This window comes from Trachurus japonicus, chromosome 13 (genome assembly GCF_045865225.1).
Source record: "Trachurus japonicus isolate A0001 chromosome 13, Traja_1.0".
In the NCBI taxonomy this organism is placed as follows: domain Eukaryota; kingdom Metazoa; phylum Chordata; class Actinopteri; order Carangiformes; family Carangidae; genus Trachurus; species Trachurus japonicus.
This window is the reverse complement of record NC_140919.1, coordinates 32,077,743-32,095,996: the sequence shown is the minus strand read 5'-3', so window position 1 is coordinate 32,095,996 and position 18,254 is coordinate 32,077,743. Positions and strand designations below refer to the sequence as shown.

The following is an 18,254-nucleotide window of genomic DNA, read 5'->3' as shown; positions in this document are numbered from 1 at the left end:
AGCTCTGTCCACTGTGACCCCTCCATGGCCCTCCATGCCTTATTGACCTTGGTGCAGCCAGTGGGCTCTGATCTCTGCCCTGGAAAGGTCATTAGTGCCCTCTGCCCCGGTTGAGGACATTGTGCGTTTCTTGTCGAATGACACAAGTTATTGCGTGGCAGCTGTGTGCTCGTCAGTGAATCTCTCTTGTGTCCTGAAGTAACAAAGCGTGCCTTTTATTTGGCTGTCATGGCTGAAAGGCCTGCATCTCTCAGGTTAACATGCTGTCCGTCACATTTTTTCCTCTGCCTGCGCACATCAGTGTTTGTATGGTACATGCGTAGTTTACAGCCCACCACTAGATATAGGCTATTCTTTGCTTTATTCAGCTGCACTTAGCTGGAAATTTCTCTCATAAACACAAGCTGATTTATGTCAAGATTGCGTGGCTTTTTGTTAAGTTTAAACTCACATTAACAACAGAGAGAGAGCTTCTGAGGAGGAGGATGGGAGTAACACTAACACATTTTGATTTTAAATGCTCAGCACAGAGAGGACAAGAACACTTGAGCTTGTTAAGAGGACAAGCTCTACCCTCCCTCCTCCTGGATGGATAATTGTTAGAAACCGGCTCTGAAAAGAGGTTTGCATTGTTCTGTCTTTTTAAGCTGTAACGGTAAAAAGCCTCTTCAATGTAAGGAATCTAGTTTGACTCTGCCCTTTCCCTCTCAAGACTCCCATCTCCAACACCCTGAATTATTCATCAGCGCTCTGTTTCAGCATGTGGGATGTTAGATCATCTTAGTGTGAAACAAATATAACTGCTCTTTCATTCAGATGGAGGTTTGATGATAAGTGTTGATGTAGCCTTACAGACTGATTACTTAGTTCACATGAACCCAGATTATCTTTTATTCATGAACCTCTCCACTGTCAACGTGATTGTTATGCAGATTTTGTTTACAGCCTTCAGAGCACAGTAAATAACACTGACAGGGAGACTAAAGCCATTTTGACAATGTGATTAGCTTGTAGTCAACATGCAGTCATTGCACTTCATTATTAAATCTATGGGTTGTTTTTTGTTTCTTGCTGAAGTTACATGATGATACTGTTTAGCACATTATTGCTCAATCATAGCATTACTGTGTCATAAATCCACACTATACAGTGAAGTTAGAAAATGAAATAAACTCAAATTAGAAAGTATAATACTACAATGAATACACTCAATGGTGTTGTTTAATAGGGTGTGACAGTCCAAAGTCACAACCGTCATATTATATTTCCTGTTTGTATAAACTGTGGCTACTAATCTGTACCATATAGTGGGCAGATGCAGGATGTAAAGCAGGTGTTTGCGTACATGTCCTCATTGTAACTGAATGCATATCTATATCTATGTGTGAGTCACTGTGTCAATATCTATGGGCGAGATAGGCTGAAGACATCTAGAAAGTTCATGTATGTCATTTCAACAGCCTTAAATTATTTGTCTAAAGTGGCAATTAAATTCATGCCTTTTTTACAAGTACAACATGACATAAGATAAGGCTTTTTATTGATGGGAAATTGACTTGCAGCAGTAGCAGAGAGGTGCAAGATAACCAACAAAGTAAGGAATAAAACATACAAAAACACGGAGAAACTCTCGGAGCTGCTGTAACTTGCAGCCGACATGTCCGGCGCCATCTTGGAGATTTTGAAATAATTTGTGTTGGTTATTGTGATATTTTTTCATATCTCTTGTCTAGCAGCCAAAGTTTAAAAAACAAAAACAAAGCAAAAAAACGTTCCATGGAGTTTGACGTTTTATTTTAGATCCATGTCCACACAGATCAGAGGTGAAAAGGTTTGACTGCTCTGCACCTCTGAGTGTGTTCTGCTGGACGTCCCTCAGTTCACAGCCACTGTCTCTTGTCCAGTAGCCGTTGGTAATTTGCTGACCTGTTAACAAAGAACAAGTCAATGATTTGAAAATCTTGTAACAGCCGGAGACAAACTGACTCAGTCCAACCGAACCAACCTCCAGTAAAGATTTATAAAGCTCTTATGTAGACTCCCACGTTTTGCCTGTAGGTGGCAGGCTGAGCTCATAATCCTCCCCTGAAAGGGCTTTCTCCTACATGTTAGTCAGAGTAGCTGACAGCTGCCACATGTGCAGGGCTAATCATTTACTAAGTGCAGATTTCAGAAATGCCTTGGTTGCACTGTAACAGGAACGGATAGTCACATATTAACAAAGCCATGATGGAAAACTTGTCCTGGTTTCAGGTGTTTTACGTTCTACAGATTAGAAAATGCTGTTTCATTGAAAAAAGCTGTATTAACCTACATACAGCAAAAGGGTCAAAACCTCTTTAGTTTGCTAATAGTCAATTCCTATTAGAGAAAGATCATTTAACTTAATTCCCTTCAGTTTTGACACTGCTGCAAATTAAATGAAGCACGTAGAATCATTAAAATTCCCAATTTAAAATTATATCCAAACATCCACATCTGCTCTGTACAAAATAAATTAGTTTTGTATAATTATCAAAAAACAGTGTAGATAACTGTGTAACATGCTGCAGCTGTTCTGAGTAGTTTAAATAATTGCTGTTTCAGGCTCTGCTTTAAAGCATATTGCACTCTTATTTTATGTTCTTCTAATACATCAATAATGGCATTATTCACCATCTGCATGTAAACCAGCAGTTAAGCACGTGGCTGCCCTCCTGTGGGTGTGAGTGTACAGTGCATGTCATTAGCTGGAAAAACTGACAGAGGCACAAAGGCAGCATGCATGCAGACCACAGACACTCAGCTACTGTCGTTTCACTTTATGGGCCTTTCAGCCAGAGGGTGACTGTCTGAACACAGCCTGTCACATGGCAAGACAAATGGCCCTGTATTTTCTATTAGTGCTCTGTGTTTGTCGGTGTGTGTGTGTGTGTGTGTGTGTGTGTGTGTGTGTGTGTGTGAAGGACAGACTATGAATGCTTTGATAAAGCAGAAAAACACTTAACTCTGTCGATGCGCAGCATTCCTGATAAGCTACACCGCATCTCGTCATACACAAGCATACGTGCTGACAGTATCATTATCTGTGCTGCGACTCACACGTCTGTTGCATGAGTCCTCTGAGGCTCCTCTTGTGGCCGTTCACTTTGATGTCGTTAATTAGGACCAGCGTCCCGAGGGATGGCTCCATGCTTTTATTGTGGAGGTCCTGAGAGGGCTTTCTCACGGTAGGGGCCCTTGTTCTGACATTGGCCCCCTCTCTACTCTCTGACTCTCTGAGGCCATTCCCAGAGAAGGAGGGAACCCCACTTAGTCCCCTCTGGGATCCGGTCCAGATGAGAGGGAGGTGGATCTAATGGAGCTCTGCAGGATTCGACTTCAGAGGAGTTTCTTCTGGATGTTTTTCTTCTCCTCCTTCACCCGAATCCTGTACTTTACGTAGCCGTGTTCGCACATTAAACATCACTTGTTAGCTTAGTTTTTTTTTTTTTTTTACTTTCTAGCTTCCTCTGAACTTTGAAGGGCTTTCATCGTGAGACGTTTGATATGTGTGGGTGTCAGGTCTTACAGAACATGTGTTGTTAACTTTCCACTCGAACATTTTCCACGTTTAAAATGATATTTTAGGTCAGCTGGCTGAGTGTTTGTCAGTAATTCATTGTTATGCCCCTTTATTTGTGTTATATGGCGCTGTCGGAAAACCAAATTACAGTGTTTATATGGGCTATCAAAGGGAGGCAAGAATTATAGCCACACAACCGTTTATTATGAGTGGGGAAACAGCATGACACGGCAAGGTATGCAGCCTACAAAGAACAGAATATGAATGGATTCAAACCTGACACACACATAAAAACATACCTTTAGGGAGCTTGTGGCACATATCTGAAGGACTGAATAAGGAGACAGTTAACTACATGACCACATGGGACGCTGTAAGGGAGATGGTGTAAGGGGCAGGGGGGTGCGGGTGAAGAGACACTGGAAAAAGTCCAGTTCAGAGTCCTGCTGAGAAAGAGGGAGGAAGACAGAGCGAGAGGGAGGAAGACTCAGCAGAGGGGAGTAGACGGCTCCAGAGAATGGACAGAAAACTGAGCTGGAAGAAAATGAGACAGGCCTGGAGTTAAATTCTCTCTTTCTGAACTTTATGTACACAGACTGAAGCCCACAGGTACAATAATTCTGCTCTTATTCACTTTGCAGGCCTCACTTTAAAAGACATACTTTCATATAAAGACCAAAAACAACAAGAGATAAGATTTGGCTGAAAAAAAAAACACAATTTCCTACAGAGGATAGCAAGCCCCTTGATGTCCGTTATCACCATCCAGTCTGAGCCATTCATTCTGAACTGTGTTATTTATTTATCTGTGGATACGAGTGAATAACTTCAACCGAACAACTTGCACATTGATTATTGTGCAAAGATCAACACCGGGTTGAAGAAACAGCCCGTGGTTTTTGGTGACGTACGCCCGGATGAAATGAAGGAGGAAATCTGCAAAAGCCAAAGCTGATGTTTTTATCACCAAAGAAAGCAAAGCCTCAATAAAGGCCACCATGATGGATGTCAAAACACTTTAACATGCGTGGGAACATGGCTGCAGTCCAGGGTCTGGAAGTGTTTAGCATGTGCGTGGTGTCTTGGAAGTCGTTGCAGTATGTATTTCACAGAAAGCTCTGCTGATTGATTTCTGCTCTGGTCAGAGCTGATGGCAGTCAAGCGGAGGTACTTGGGGATCTGGAGATTGCTGAGATGTCTCCTCCTTCCAAGAGGTTTTTAGGGTCAGAGGTCCTTTTTCTAGTAGAGGACACTTCTTTTCAAGTGTCTGCCGGGAGTCACGTGCCAAAGTTATGTGAAGTATAGTGTGACCGAAGGGGAAGAGAAGGAGAGCACCTGTCTGTGAGGCTGGAGTAGCCTACACTCGACGCTCCCTTTTGGTTTTTGCTGTTTGCTGAGCAGCCCCGGGGAATCAACGTGTGGTTGTCAGAACATTTTCTCAAAACTGAGTGAATGTGAGACACTGTAACGAGCTGGATGAAAACACTGCATAGCTTAACAGTTTGAACTTTGAAGCTTTGGCTTGTTCAGGGGGCCACTAACTCAGCCCAAACCCCATCGCCCATTATTTGTCTTCTGGCTGTGACGCTCCAACCAGAGCCAGCAGGCTATCTGTTTGCAGTTTGGGATAATTTGTAAATCCTTCACTGAATGGCTATTTGAGGAAGGATGAGACAACGACCCGCAGATAATCTTTCTCATTTCTCCCCCAGGTTGTTGTCTGGGGACTTGGAACACGTATCATGTCTTTTGGAAACAACTTGAAGTGATTTTCCATAGTCTAAAAATGTTTATGGCATCATTCTGACCCCACATGGTTTTAACAGTCTAACCCCACTTAAAGCATTTATCTCTCTTGATTTTGACAGTGTTCTCAGGCTGGACTGTGTGAAAGAAATGAATCAACTCTGGGGTATGGTAGTGTGAGTGAGACATCTGGGTATTTTAATTTAGTCCCTTCCTTAGTTCACATTGTATCATCTTAACCTGTAAATGATGCAATAGCTGTGACTGGTATTTCCAGTGTAAAGAGAAGGAGAGGGAGAGAGAGAAGGAGAGATAGAGAGAGTTGATGGGCTGTTGCCCCTGAAGATGAAAGAAGCCTCTCTCTGGGTGTCCCTCAGAGGTGAAGGAGAGTGTTACCACAGCTGTGATGCTCTTGTTTAAATTCAATACAGGACCTCAAGAGAAAAACACAGCCCAGATGACTTTTGACCCAGCAGGCTTTGGCAATGGTCAACAACAGCAGCTCCCCGAGCTCACATAGTTGTGTTATTTACCCTCAGAATCAATAAGCTCTTGCTGTGAGTGTGTGCATTCGCTGTGGCATGAAAGGTAGAGCTCTTTCACCAGTGGACTCATTCATACACCAAGATTTATAAACCACACTGGGTTTATAGTCTGTCTTTTACCAGAAAGGAAAAAAAGAAATGAAAAGCATTGTGTGTGTGTTACATCTATAAAGACGGTGTGTAATGAATAAAGTGACTCTAAAATCAGTTTTGAATCTCGGAAAACAAAAAACAGAAGGTAAATCCCGCCTACAATGGCTTTTCCTCACTGTTTGTCCTCCAGGATGTTGAAGTCTGCTATGTGGATCCACTTATTACAGGAGAAGGGATCTCTCCACAGGTCGCTGTAGGACCACAGAGCCAAGGACTCACTCCCTCATTAGTATCTGAGGAGATTTTGCTTTGGTGCCTTAGCAACATAGCCCAGAGCTGATCATTTTTGAACCTGCGTCCCATGCCGACAGGGGGGGGTGGGGTTGAAGCGACAGGTTCCCCCCCGTGCCCCTCAACATTTGATGAGGGGGCTGGGAGTCTGTGGGTGATTCAACACAGGCTTTCTGTAATTACTTGGCCTGCTGAGCCAGCCAGCTCATGTGCCAATCACTGCATCAAGAACAAAGTCACATCCACAAAGGCACTGTGTTGTTACTCACCTGCGAAGGACAGACAGTCTGAGTGTTGACTATTGTCCTTTGTCTCAACACCACCTTGCTGGTTTTGTAGATGATGGGAACGCTGTAGAGTGGGGAGCTGTGGTGATAATAGTGAGTGGCGGCGACTGTTCTGCTGATGATTGTGACATACTGCGGAGGGGACTGAGTGACATGTAGTGAGCATCGACTCTTGAAAATAAGACGAGTGTATTCCCACACTAGGAGAATTACAAGAAAACAGTGTTTCCCCTAAATAACGTAAACTCCTATGAAAATGGACTAGCTCTGCGTCTCCCCCCTCATGTGGTTTCATCCGTCATCACATCTGTCTTTTGGCTATCAGTCAACATTATTTGCGCTTCCTGTTTGCTCCCCTGTGTATAATTGGAATCTGTGAGACTGAAGGAAATGTTAGGCTAATTTGGGCATGAGACATCAGATGTTGTGGTTTTTGGGCAGACTGGAGGGAGGGAGGGGGGCGTCAGTGTGTTTCCCCTGGCTGTCTGTCTGGTCTTACTTTTTACAGTAAGGCTGACTGCTCACTGTGAGTGGGTGTCTGTATGCAATTAGCATCATAAAGGGGAAGAGAGGCCTCTCCTCCATCCTCGCAGCGTGACGACACCTCTCCGCCAGCCAGCCAGCCAGCCCACTACTGGAATCTTTTTTTTTTTTTTTTCCACACTCCTGGCTCTGTGTGTCTCCAGGTGTTTTTGATAAAGACAGTCTCAGTTACAGTCTGTGTGTTTTTTGACTGATATATTTGGTTGGCTTGTCTGGCTGATTCATTCAGTCGTCTCAGCAGCAGTGCAGCGCAAGGGGGGGACGGGACAGACATTAGAGCTCTGCACAGTTAGTGCTTATAAATTTAAGCAGTTTGTTTAAGAGTGCTTTTAAAGCTCTGATATGTGCCGCGGGTATTTACGGTTAAATGGTTTGTGATGGTGACTAAAGTGGACTGTCTACGTCACCCTGTCTGTGCATGCAGCTTTATACCGAGTCCTGGCCCCAGTAGGTCAGAGGAGTAGTGTTTTACAAGAGGAAATGGCCACATAGCGAGGCGGGCTCAGCAGAAGCACGATGCATCTGGATTTCTACTTACCTTATAGGAAATCATGGATATTATGTCCTTACGTAATCGCAGAGCCACGACAAACCCCAGAAATGTAAAGTCCTGCTCATTTTATCCACACATCTATACTAATAGATTTTCCTTGTACAGTGTAGTTTTTGTGACCTCACCTTTTATTATATAATCTATAAGTGTCCTATTAAGTCAAAAGAATTAGGAAAGCATGACAGCAGGCTTGCAGATGAAAATGGATCTCCTCTGTATATGAATTGCCAAATAAGAAAAGCAGACTGTAGATTACTGTCTCACCCTAATGTATTTACCCTAATGTATTTACATGGTGAACTCACTCGCTCATCTTGAATTTGATTTATGAGGGTGTCTGCTTGTAGTCCTTAAATCTTTACCTCCTTTTTTCCTCTTTAAAATGTGCTCTGTAAGATTGGATAAATGCTGAAATGTGTTGCTTAGAAAGATTTGAGAGTCTCTTACATGTGATTTGGATTCTTATATAAGAAATAAATCACTCGGAAAATATGATTGCAGTCACATTTCCTTTCATCATTACATTTAAGAATATATTTTCAGATTATCTGGAAATAACTTCTTTGTTATGTGTCAAGTGACACAGCAGCACTGTCTCAGATGACACACGTCTCACAATTGCTTTCATTCATTGATTTTTTACCTCAGACAAAGAGCTGGAGACGGAGGCGAAGCACAGTAGATGACTCTGATGATGTTAGCACTGCGTCTTGTGAGCCGAGTGCCTCAGCATGATTCACCGCTGCTGATTGCTGAAAGTTTATGTCATGGTTTTCCCCCGACTTCAGCTGCCTATGTTTTTCCATTTCGTTGACCTTCTGGAACAACATCTAGACTCTGCAAAACCACGCTTCCCCTCTTTTTTTTTAAAGAAACATTTCCCACACCAGCTTTAATGCTTTGCTGATGAGAGCTTTTCAAGATATGACACAACAAGGTCATCCGGCCAAAGTATCTGAAAACAAAGAAACACGTCAGGGGAAAATTGAAGTTCTTGAAATAAAAGAAAGTCCCTGAATTCAGAGGAAATACTCAGTGTTTGCAGCTCAGGTCTTTGCCAAAAATGTGCTGAGTGGGTTGTAAAATAGTTGTCGTGGGCAGAGCTGGGTTGGTGGGTCGGGCGCAAGGAGCTGCCGGGGGGGAGGGAGAGGGGGTAAACGTCAGGGAGCCTGCCTGCCACAGAAAGGGGTGGGTTGAAGGAGAGATTTAGTGTTGGGACAGGCACATGGTGGTTGGGGGTAGATGGAAAGAGAAAGGGGAAGAGGGAGCTGTGTGTCTTGAGTTCAAACTGCAAGCTGTGTTCAGAGAGAGAGCAGGAATGTGGCTCGGCGTGGGAATGAAGATGCTCTGACATGCTGAGAGACACTCTTAAGTCTTGATGGATATATGAAACACTCAGGCTGTATGATGAAAATAACCCGTGAGTACACAATAATTTATTAGCGGAAATAAGCTCTGGTGTTGGTTGATTGAAGGGTTTTGGGGAGCAGACGTATTAAGGCCTGTTCTTCAGTGATGATGAGGATGGCTTGTTTTCATTCACAATAAGCCTGAATGAATGAATGTGGGGATTTTTGTTTTGTTTTCTCAAAGAATATGAACGAAAACAGATTAGCGCTAGTCTCGAAGCTTTTCTGTCACACGGATGAAGCTCGGGAGAAAACAAAGCACATCATAAAATCCTCGAAAGTTCTTAGCCGCGTACATGGGTGTAAATATTTTTCTGAAAGAGTGGAATGTGAACTAGCCTTTAAAACTGTCATAATTTCAGCAGAGCTTGTGTCTGCACAGCCCAAGGATTATCCAAGTGTGCCACAGCTCTTCCTGCCGCACATTATTACATGTCATATCTTGCATAATCAATTCAGGGGCTGAGAACTTTACAGTGAAGTGAATCTTAAAGGGAAGGAGTCGCCCCTGCCACAGATACTTTACGTCGCACACACAGCTCTTGACATTCTGGGCCATTGTGTCACAGACAAACCGGGTTTCACGTCTTTGTGAATCTGTCATTTTATACTGTACACAGTTTTAAAGCCGCGGGTAGTGGAGAGCACGCACAAGCTCTCATTCTTTGGCACGATGCCCGCCCAGCCTTTTATCCACAAGAGATTTCCTTAGAGAGAGGATGCGAGGACAGAATGTCTCGGTATCGAGTTACAGAATGCCAAACAGAGAGGAATTCCCAGCTCATGTTACTTGCTCCAAGTGGTCCAACCTGCGGCTGTGGGACACAGGAGGTCCTGGCAGCGCTCTCACTACGAGCTGCAGTTGAATAATACAGGCCTGATATTATCCACAGGGGTGGGGACCCTGGCGATACAGGTGGGAACAGACCAGAGAGGCTCCCGGCAGCGCACACATGTTGACTTAACTGCTGGTTAAGGGGGTAAACAGTAGACGGTTTTTTGTCATCCAAGGACACGGGGAACTGTTAATATTTACTCAGTTGTTGATCAGTCTGAAGACCAAAGTCACTTTTCATTGATTTCTCAGTGACTCAGACATGTAGGTGAGTCCCCGGATCAACGGTTTTGAAAAACAGGTGATAGCAGTATCTTCACTGGAAGGCTACAGCCGCTGTAATTACGCAGTATTGTGTGATGAATGACCGTGGTTCATGTTTCAGCCACAGTGTGACAGGCACAGACAGGGAGTGGAACTGAGACCTCAGATGTGTGATGGGAGAGCTGTATGTTACCCGTGGGTGCAGCTTACGTGAAACTTTCTTCTCGGACATGAGATTCTTTACTCTGTGGAGAGCTAGTGTGTGTGTTGTGTGTGTGCATGATTATATTTGCTAGATGGACCTTTATCTGCTGTGTGGCTTTTAAAGAAGCACTGGAACTGGTAAGAGTATTTTTAAGTTAAATTTAAAGTCTGTGCTTTACATTTATTTTAAACCAATGATGTAATTTACCTTAAAGTATTCTACGGTATTACTATGATTTGTAATTCTTAATAATAGAGTTGTAAATTGACTGACTGGAGATTGTTTCTTTCACCACATTCATCAGATTCTCTCAATTAATCACTTTATTTTTTAATGGCCCAACAGTTTCCTAGAGTCCAAGGGTGACATTTTCAAAAATCTCTTTGTCAGTCCAAAATCCAAAGATATTCAGTTTATTATGCTTGAAGAGGTTAAATTGATTGATTTTAGGTCTTAAAAAGCAACCCTTTAGAATTGAACATTATGTAATCTTAATAAAGAACTATTTGTTTCATCTCTGCTTTTGTTAAAATAAAGTGAAGGAACAAAAGAGACAAACCACTTTCTATGCTTAAATTCAAAAAGTACATTTAGAAGTCGATGGTGGGGGAATTGTTGATAATTATTGTGTTAATTTGGCTTCTTATTCATTTTTTCTGTTTGTTTGTTTGCATCCATTCATTTCCTAATTAATTTTGAAGCACAAGTTAATATGTACTGCAATGTATCAGTATATATTTTCTTTAAGCATCTATAAGCAGACTTACCATAGCACTGTCTCTTATCACTGAAGCGACAAATGACACCCAGCTCTCTTAGCATTAATGGGAAGGTGCCAACGGTCTGTTTCCTCTCCTTGTCATCAGTTGTGGCTCTGTGGCTCTGAAGTCTGCAGACGACTGCATGACCAGTTTGTGATCCTGGCTGCTGGGCCGGTGTGTTTGCTCACTTTTGTTATCTGAATGAGTCATGGAGAACTATGGGTTTTGTGTCATTCTTGTAATATTGTCATAGTGGGTTATTTTGGGCTCTGTGCAGTGTATACTGATGCTTTCTTTCATCTACAGTTTTTGATATATATTTTTTAATTCTCAGTTGGTTTTAATGTATGTTGTGTTAAAATTGAAAGACAACAGAATGGTTATACAAGGCCCCGTGTAGCCTCATGTCAGTGAACGGGGATACCTCCAGCATCATAACATCCTCTCAGAATAGCCAGACAGGCAGCTTTCAGTTTCAGAATCACTCCAGTCTGTCTCCTGTCAAGCCTGTTGTGTCTGTAAGATACCAGGTGCACTGGCTTTTTGTCAGTGCTCCAGTGGTTTTGTCAAAACAACACTGACCGTGCACACTTTCTTGTGTTTCAGAAATCGAGGCGAAAGAGGCGTGTGACTGGCTGAGGGCCGCAGGATTTCCCCAGTATGCTCAGCTCTTTGAAGGTAATAAAACCACTTACTTCACTCCCACACACATTCATCACAAAGGAGGAAAATGTTGTTTGATTAAAAGTCAGAGATTAATGAAGTAGCACACTAACAAAATGACTATGTAATAAACTAAAATGGCATTTTTATTTTAGATTTGTTTATACTTGTTGTGAAATGAAACACCGCTATAGCTGGAATGTGGCCTTTTTTGGCTGGGATGATGAGTGAATAATGGTACACTGTGTCACTCGGTCTGTCACCCTCGTCACCAGCACTACACAAAACCACACATTCATGGGTTACATAGTGAGCCTCATTTATACAACTGTCCTCAGGAAGCCTCAGAGCGCAGGCTCCAGTCACCCATACACCACGAAACAAGCGGAACATCAGCGTCTTTTAAAGTCTAATCTTTTCCAAGCTATGGTTACTACATAAACATGTCTTCTCTGCTTTAAGACTGAAGTCATGGGAAGAAATGGGTTTTATCAGAGCTTAAGTAGCTGCACTCCCTCAGATCTCTGTGTCGGGGGCCAGACTTTTTGATGTGCTTTTGGTGCAATATGTTTGTTTGCTGACAGCTGGTAGATAGTTGTAACAGAACTCCAGCAATGCGCACGGTTGGTGGCTGTTGGAGTGCAAAGACATTAGCATGAGCTTTAATAATGAAATCTGTTATTAGGGCGTAATCATGTTTGAGAGCAGACTGTATATCAGACTGCCCCCCCCCTTTAAAGAACAGTGGGAGCGCTCACTGCTGCTTCTGCTTTTCATAAAAAGTTAATGACCTAACACGAATGCGGTGGAATGTTAGATTCAGAGGGTCTGGATTCAGTCTCTTAAGTTATGTAAGAGGAGGCCCATACCCAAAGCAAGATGTAATGCCTGCACAAGCCTGAGTGCTGTTATTTGGGCAAGTTCTGTCTCTTCTCATTAGCATCACATACAATACAAGTTTGATGGTCTCCCAGAACGTCAGTCTTCCGCTGGAAAGAATGTGCCTTCTAGATCTTTCTAATGCTCTTGTTATTCAAAAAGCAGCTCAAGACCCATCTTTTTTAAACGTGTCTTTGTATGATGTTGCCCTTGTGTTTTACTTAGTTTTACTGTGGTAGAAGCTGTCATTGAAAGTTTTATGTCCTACCATACGTTTGATCCCTTTACTGTATTTTATGTCTCCATCTGTGTTTTTATGCTTTTGCCTCACTTACCTACTCTACTTGCTTCTCTCTACAGATTCCCAGTTCCCCATTGACATTACTCCTGTGAAAAGAGATCACGACTTCCTGGACAAAGATCTCGTGGAACCTCTTTGCAGGTAAACAGACAGCTTATCCACGCTGGAAAGACTCGTCCATGAGTCATTGCTTCAGATAACTTTCTTGGCTCAAACCAGTAGGATTTTGTGAGAATCCCTACATGAACTTTAAAGTAAAAACACATGTTTGACGTTAAAAGCACAACATCATGTAATTTTTTTTTTTTAGCTTATCTGGGCTATTAAGAGGGTCATACAGAAAATATTTCCACATACTGTGGTTACATATAAGAATACATTTATTAACATTTTATTAAGTTGTGATATGTCTATAAGATTATTAATTGTTGTTCAGTTCTTTTTTCTTGTTGGTACTGTATTTTAGGATCCCCTCGCAAACAAAATGTCCCATAATAAACTTTGAAATATAAAGCAGCCCCATTTAATCAGCCCTTCATCTGTTGGGGCCATAACGTATTGACATGGTGATTTAATACTATTAAATAGTAATAATGCTTAACATTGGCAGGAGTCTCCTTGTCCTTAAAATGTTGAACTGCACTCAGACATAAAAGTGTAAAATACTGGATGAGTGGGATTCTTCCTAATTTGCAAAAAGGTTGTAAAGAATATAAAGGTATACTAAGCCAATAACTGGTGCTTCTACATCACTCCCTTATAGGGCAAGACCATTGTTAAGCTGAGATGAAAACAGCACTTCAGTTAGCACAGTAACTATAGGAACCATCCCGAGAGGCAAGCAGAGAGTAGCGTGAGGGGTGACTCGAGCGGCTCAATATACTGTGACTCTAAACAACCCTAAAGCAACTCATCTAAATTCCAAACTAGCCACGGGATAAATGGAGGACAATTGGAAACAGTTCCACCTCCAACGTGATTTTGTCCATGACTTTCCACAATCTCTATGGCAACATAAGGATGGCCTTGTTGTCAGTTACGCCACCACAGCCTTGTGTGCAAAAAATAAATACCACCCAGCATCCTGTGGGTGTAGAAGTGTAACTGATAGATATTTCATGTATGGGAGTGCTCTTCCTAATCTCTGGCTAAGCAGCCTCTTCTTTTAGAAAGCACATTCAGAGCTCTTTAGGCCTGTGGAATAAAGGGTCCCCAGTTTAAAAATCCTCTCTTCATTCACTTGGATCCTACTATCTACAGTAACAATCATGGGAACCTCTTGTTTGCCTAACCCCTGTCATCTGCAGCACAAGTGGAAAGCTGCTTTCTCCATCTGACGCCATTTTACTGTCACAGAACAATACAGTGCCAATCCGTCAAAAAAGACCGTTAGCAATATCTGGAGCTGTTACAGCTTGTAATTATCTCAACACAAATGAGTTTATTTTTGTCTACGGCCAAGCTCAGCCTGTTGCAGTGTGTTTTATTATGCCATCATCTTTTCCCCTCTGCTATAATTGGCTCATGTACTTTCATGTAGTTTTTAGCACTGTTACTTTATATATCCCAGTTTGCACACCCACAGAACCTCTAATCACTAAGCACATGTTCCAAGGTTTAGACTTTAATGTTTATTACAAATATTGAAAATGTTCCGTTATCCTCTCCGAGGGAGTTTTGTGAAACAGAGTTTAGAAATTGTGCATTACTTTTTGGAAAGCAGTGACTTTATTTGAAGTTAGTCGCCTCTCAACATCATGCGTGTGCGAAATTAGTCTGTTACATGTGAAAAGGCACTAAGGGTTTATCTGTAAATTAGGATCCTCAGATGATTGTTCTGAATAAACCAGGCTGTGGTAAGAACATATATGCAGCCACTCCATCTGCTGACCTCACATTCACCTCCCTCAGTGAACCACACACCACCCTTGAAGCCAAAATCACTTAGATCCAACCCTCAGAGAAAGAGAACAGAGCAACTGACAATTACCGGTGTTCATTAGTTTAATGTGTGTGTGTGTGTGTGTGGAAACTAAGTTTCCCTCAGGGTCTGGATGTGGGTCCAGTACAAAGGCTGATCAGGTTAACACTTACATAGCAAACAGAATGGGTTTTATTTCTGGAGTGGTCATTAGGGGACTATTCTGGTGTTTTTTTCCTTCTTGTTTCTTCAGAAGATTTTTCATCTTTCATCGTTTTTCTTTTGTTTCAGGCGCCTCCACACCTTGAACAAGTGCGCCTCTATGAAACTTGACGTGAACCTTCCGAAGAAGAAAGTAAGTGTTGCCATATACGGTCTTTTATCATCAAAGTGGTGCTTCTGCAGTTTTCCTTTTTAAGGTGTTATATTGCATGGACATTTCAACAGTGACTGTGACAAGTCTGACACTATACTTTATTTATTCTAATATAGAAACATAACACGCTGTATGAACTTCCTTGGGTTTATGGAGCAGTGGTTTTTTTCCCCTTAAAGTTTTTTAAGAAGACTGCCTTGAGTTATGTACTATATGCTTCCTGTGCCAACACAAATACAATGTGGCCTCACTGTATTCTAGTTTAACCCAGATTATTTGATATTTGAGATGGCACCATTGTAGTGTTCGTTCCTATTGAGTATTATTACTTTTTATCTGTCTCCAGATTGGAATGTAGCCTGCTGGCTGACATTAATGACTTTTTTCCTGTCTTGGTCTATTTATAGAAAAGGATTCAAGTCAAAGGAATCGTTTGTCTGGTGTTATATCACTGTTGGCTGATTGTTTAATGTTATTAATTCCGAGCAGACATATCCTTCGGCCATTTCCCGCATTTTCCATCTAACTGTTAAATTTAAATTATGTATGATGCTATATTGAACGTGTCTTACCTAGCAAGCCAGATGATGTTGTGAATAATTTTATTCCAAGTACACAAAGATTATTTTTGTGGACTACTAATAAGCAGAGGCTGTTTTAGTTATTTTATTATAGTTTTTATAGTAATAAGCACTGCATATGCATGCATAATGTTTTTAATTTGATTGTCTTTATTAGAGTTTAATTGGATATTTAAGAAGGGCTTTTGAGTGACCAAATAGAAACTTTCATTACTACAAGGAAGATTAAAGAAACCAAATTCAATCATAGAGGCTAAAGTAATTGATGTAACATAATCTATCTTTCCACAGAGTGAAGACTCTGATGAAGACGACCTGTTTGCCATCAGCGACAAATGGACCTTTGAGTGGAGCAGCCGCCGCTGGTCCAGGTTACAGGACATCGACTGTCTGCTGGGAAACCACAGAGAGGGCCAGCCCTCCAGGGACGGCGTGCCTCTGAGAACCACTACCAGCAGTGAGAGTGTCCTGACAGACCTCAGTGAGCCAGAAGTCTCCTCTTTGCACAGTGAGAGCAGCGGGGGCAGTGGGCACAGGGGCCTCAGCACAGAGGATTCCGACTGCTCCAACCGCACCTGCTCGGATTCTGCCGCGATGCCGGACTCTACTTCTCTCACGATGCCTCACATCCCCAAAGAAATTGCTCACTATGGCTCACTACCTGATAAGCATGGCAAGTTGAGCCGCACCCGCGCCAAAGACTTCCTGAAGCGCATGGAGACGCTGCGCTCGCGAGGAACTCTGGGAAATGGCCGTAAGACGTTAGTCATCAGCGCTCCAGTGCTACAGCAGGAGGCCCAGGCACTGAAGAAGCTGCAGTGTGTTGAGATCTTAAATGGAGACGGTGGAGCTCCAGAACCACTGTCCAACAAAGTTAATCCGTCCCAGAGTAGCAGTGAGGGCAGCAGCCATTCTAGTGGCAGCGCTGTCAGCACGCCCAGCTTGAAAGAGCGTAAGCCTCATCGGGCTGACCACAAGCGCAGTGGAATGTATTTAGAGGACATAGACATCTTTTCAGGTACCCAAGTGAATAAAGTTGCGGAGCAAAACCGCAGGAATGAATTCTGCTCCTATGAAGACCTTGTGGTCCACATTCCTAAAGATCACAAGCCAGGAACCTTCCCCAAAGCACTGTCCATAGAAAGTCTGTCCCCAACCAATGGGGCCTCTATTAACTGGCACACTGGCAGCATGCACCTGGACTCTCCACTAATTTCAAGCAGGAGGGAATCCAGGCCTATTACCCAGTGCTGCTCCAGAGGTAGCCGCATCAGTGTGTACGATAATGTTCCTGGCTCACATCTGTACGCCAGCACTGGAGACCTCATAGATCTAGAGAAGGAGGACCTGTTTCCTCACCTGGATGATATCTTATTGCATGTCAATGGTCTACAGCAGATAGTGGACCACTGGTCTAAGAATGTGTTGCCTGGAGGAGAGGGGCTGGCGCAGGTGGATAACAGGAGGAAAGATACAGTCGGTCTCCAGTCTTCTAGTCAAATCACATTGGACTTTGAGGGGAATTCAGTCACAGAAAGCCAGACCACACCTAGTGATGGGGACAGAGACCGGGTCTCACTTGCTGAGACAGAGTCTACAAGGCTCAGAGAAAGAAGGGACTCAGGAGTAGGTGCTTCGCTCACACGACCTAATCGGTAAGACTCACAAAACTCTATTAAGTACTGAAACATTTGAATTGACACATATTTAGTTATTTGAACTCAAAGAAAAGCACAGTTTTTAAATGTTCTGTTTCTTCTTTCATGGCATTAGGTTACGATGGCCCAGCTTTCAGATCTCTAATCGCCTGAGTCACTCAGTGGCTTCTCTGCAGATTACCAACCAATCAGCAGGACAGCTGAGTTTACTGCAGAAGTTTTCATTGCTACGTCTTACTGCAATCATGGAGAAATACTCCATGTCCAACAAGCATGGCTGGACTTGGTAAGTTTCATTTCAGCTGGGATTTATTATTCCTTACATCTCAAGTACAATATTTGTGTGTTTATCCGTTGTGGCTTATAGTTAATATTTTAGGCTACTATGTATAACTACAGCTTACTCTCATAACTTTTGCAAGTTCTAAGGGATGTTGTGTTGATGTCTTTCCTAGGTCTGTGCCAAAGTTTATGAAGAGAATGAAGGTACCAGACTATAAGGATAAGAATGTGTTTGGAGTGCCTCTCATAGTGCATGTGCAGCGCTCTGGACAACCCCTGCCACTTGGCATGCAGCAGGCCCTGCGCTACCTGAGGAGCCAGTGTCTTGACCAGGTAGGTCACAGTACTCTCAGGTTACATGTGACTTGCATTTTCACATGTGATGTAACAAGTGATTGGGTTTATCTTATGTGTACAACATGGTGTAGGGTTTCACTGACTGACATAGTTGTAATAATAAGAATATGTTCAGCGGAACTGTCGTACAATGTGATTACATGTTACCGCCAGCTATCAT

The 18,254-nt window shown here is 42.6% G+C and overlaps 1 protein-coding gene across 2 annotated transcripts in view; it reads left to right on the top strand.

Moving 5' to 3' along the window:
• stard13b (StAR related lipid transfer domain containing 13b) overlaps positions 1 to 18,254 on the top strand; it is a 57,985-nt gene that overhangs the window by 36,552 nt on the left and 3,179 nt on the right. For both annotated transcript variants that reach the window (XM_085796006.1, XM_085796007.1), the window contains 6 exons: positions 11,683 to 11,754; positions 12,979 to 13,060; positions 15,132 to 15,195; positions 16,089 to 17,452; positions 17,571 to 17,741; positions 17,911 to 18,070. In XM_085796006.1, the coding sequence (XP_085652132.1) occupies positions 11,683 to 11,754; positions 12,979 to 13,060; positions 15,132 to 15,195; positions 16,089 to 17,452; positions 17,571 to 17,741; positions 17,911 to 18,070 (1,913 nt within the window). The remainder of the gene's footprint in view (positions 1 to 11,682; positions 11,755 to 12,978; positions 13,061 to 15,131; positions 15,196 to 16,088; positions 17,453 to 17,570; positions 17,742 to 17,910; positions 18,071 to 18,254) is intronic.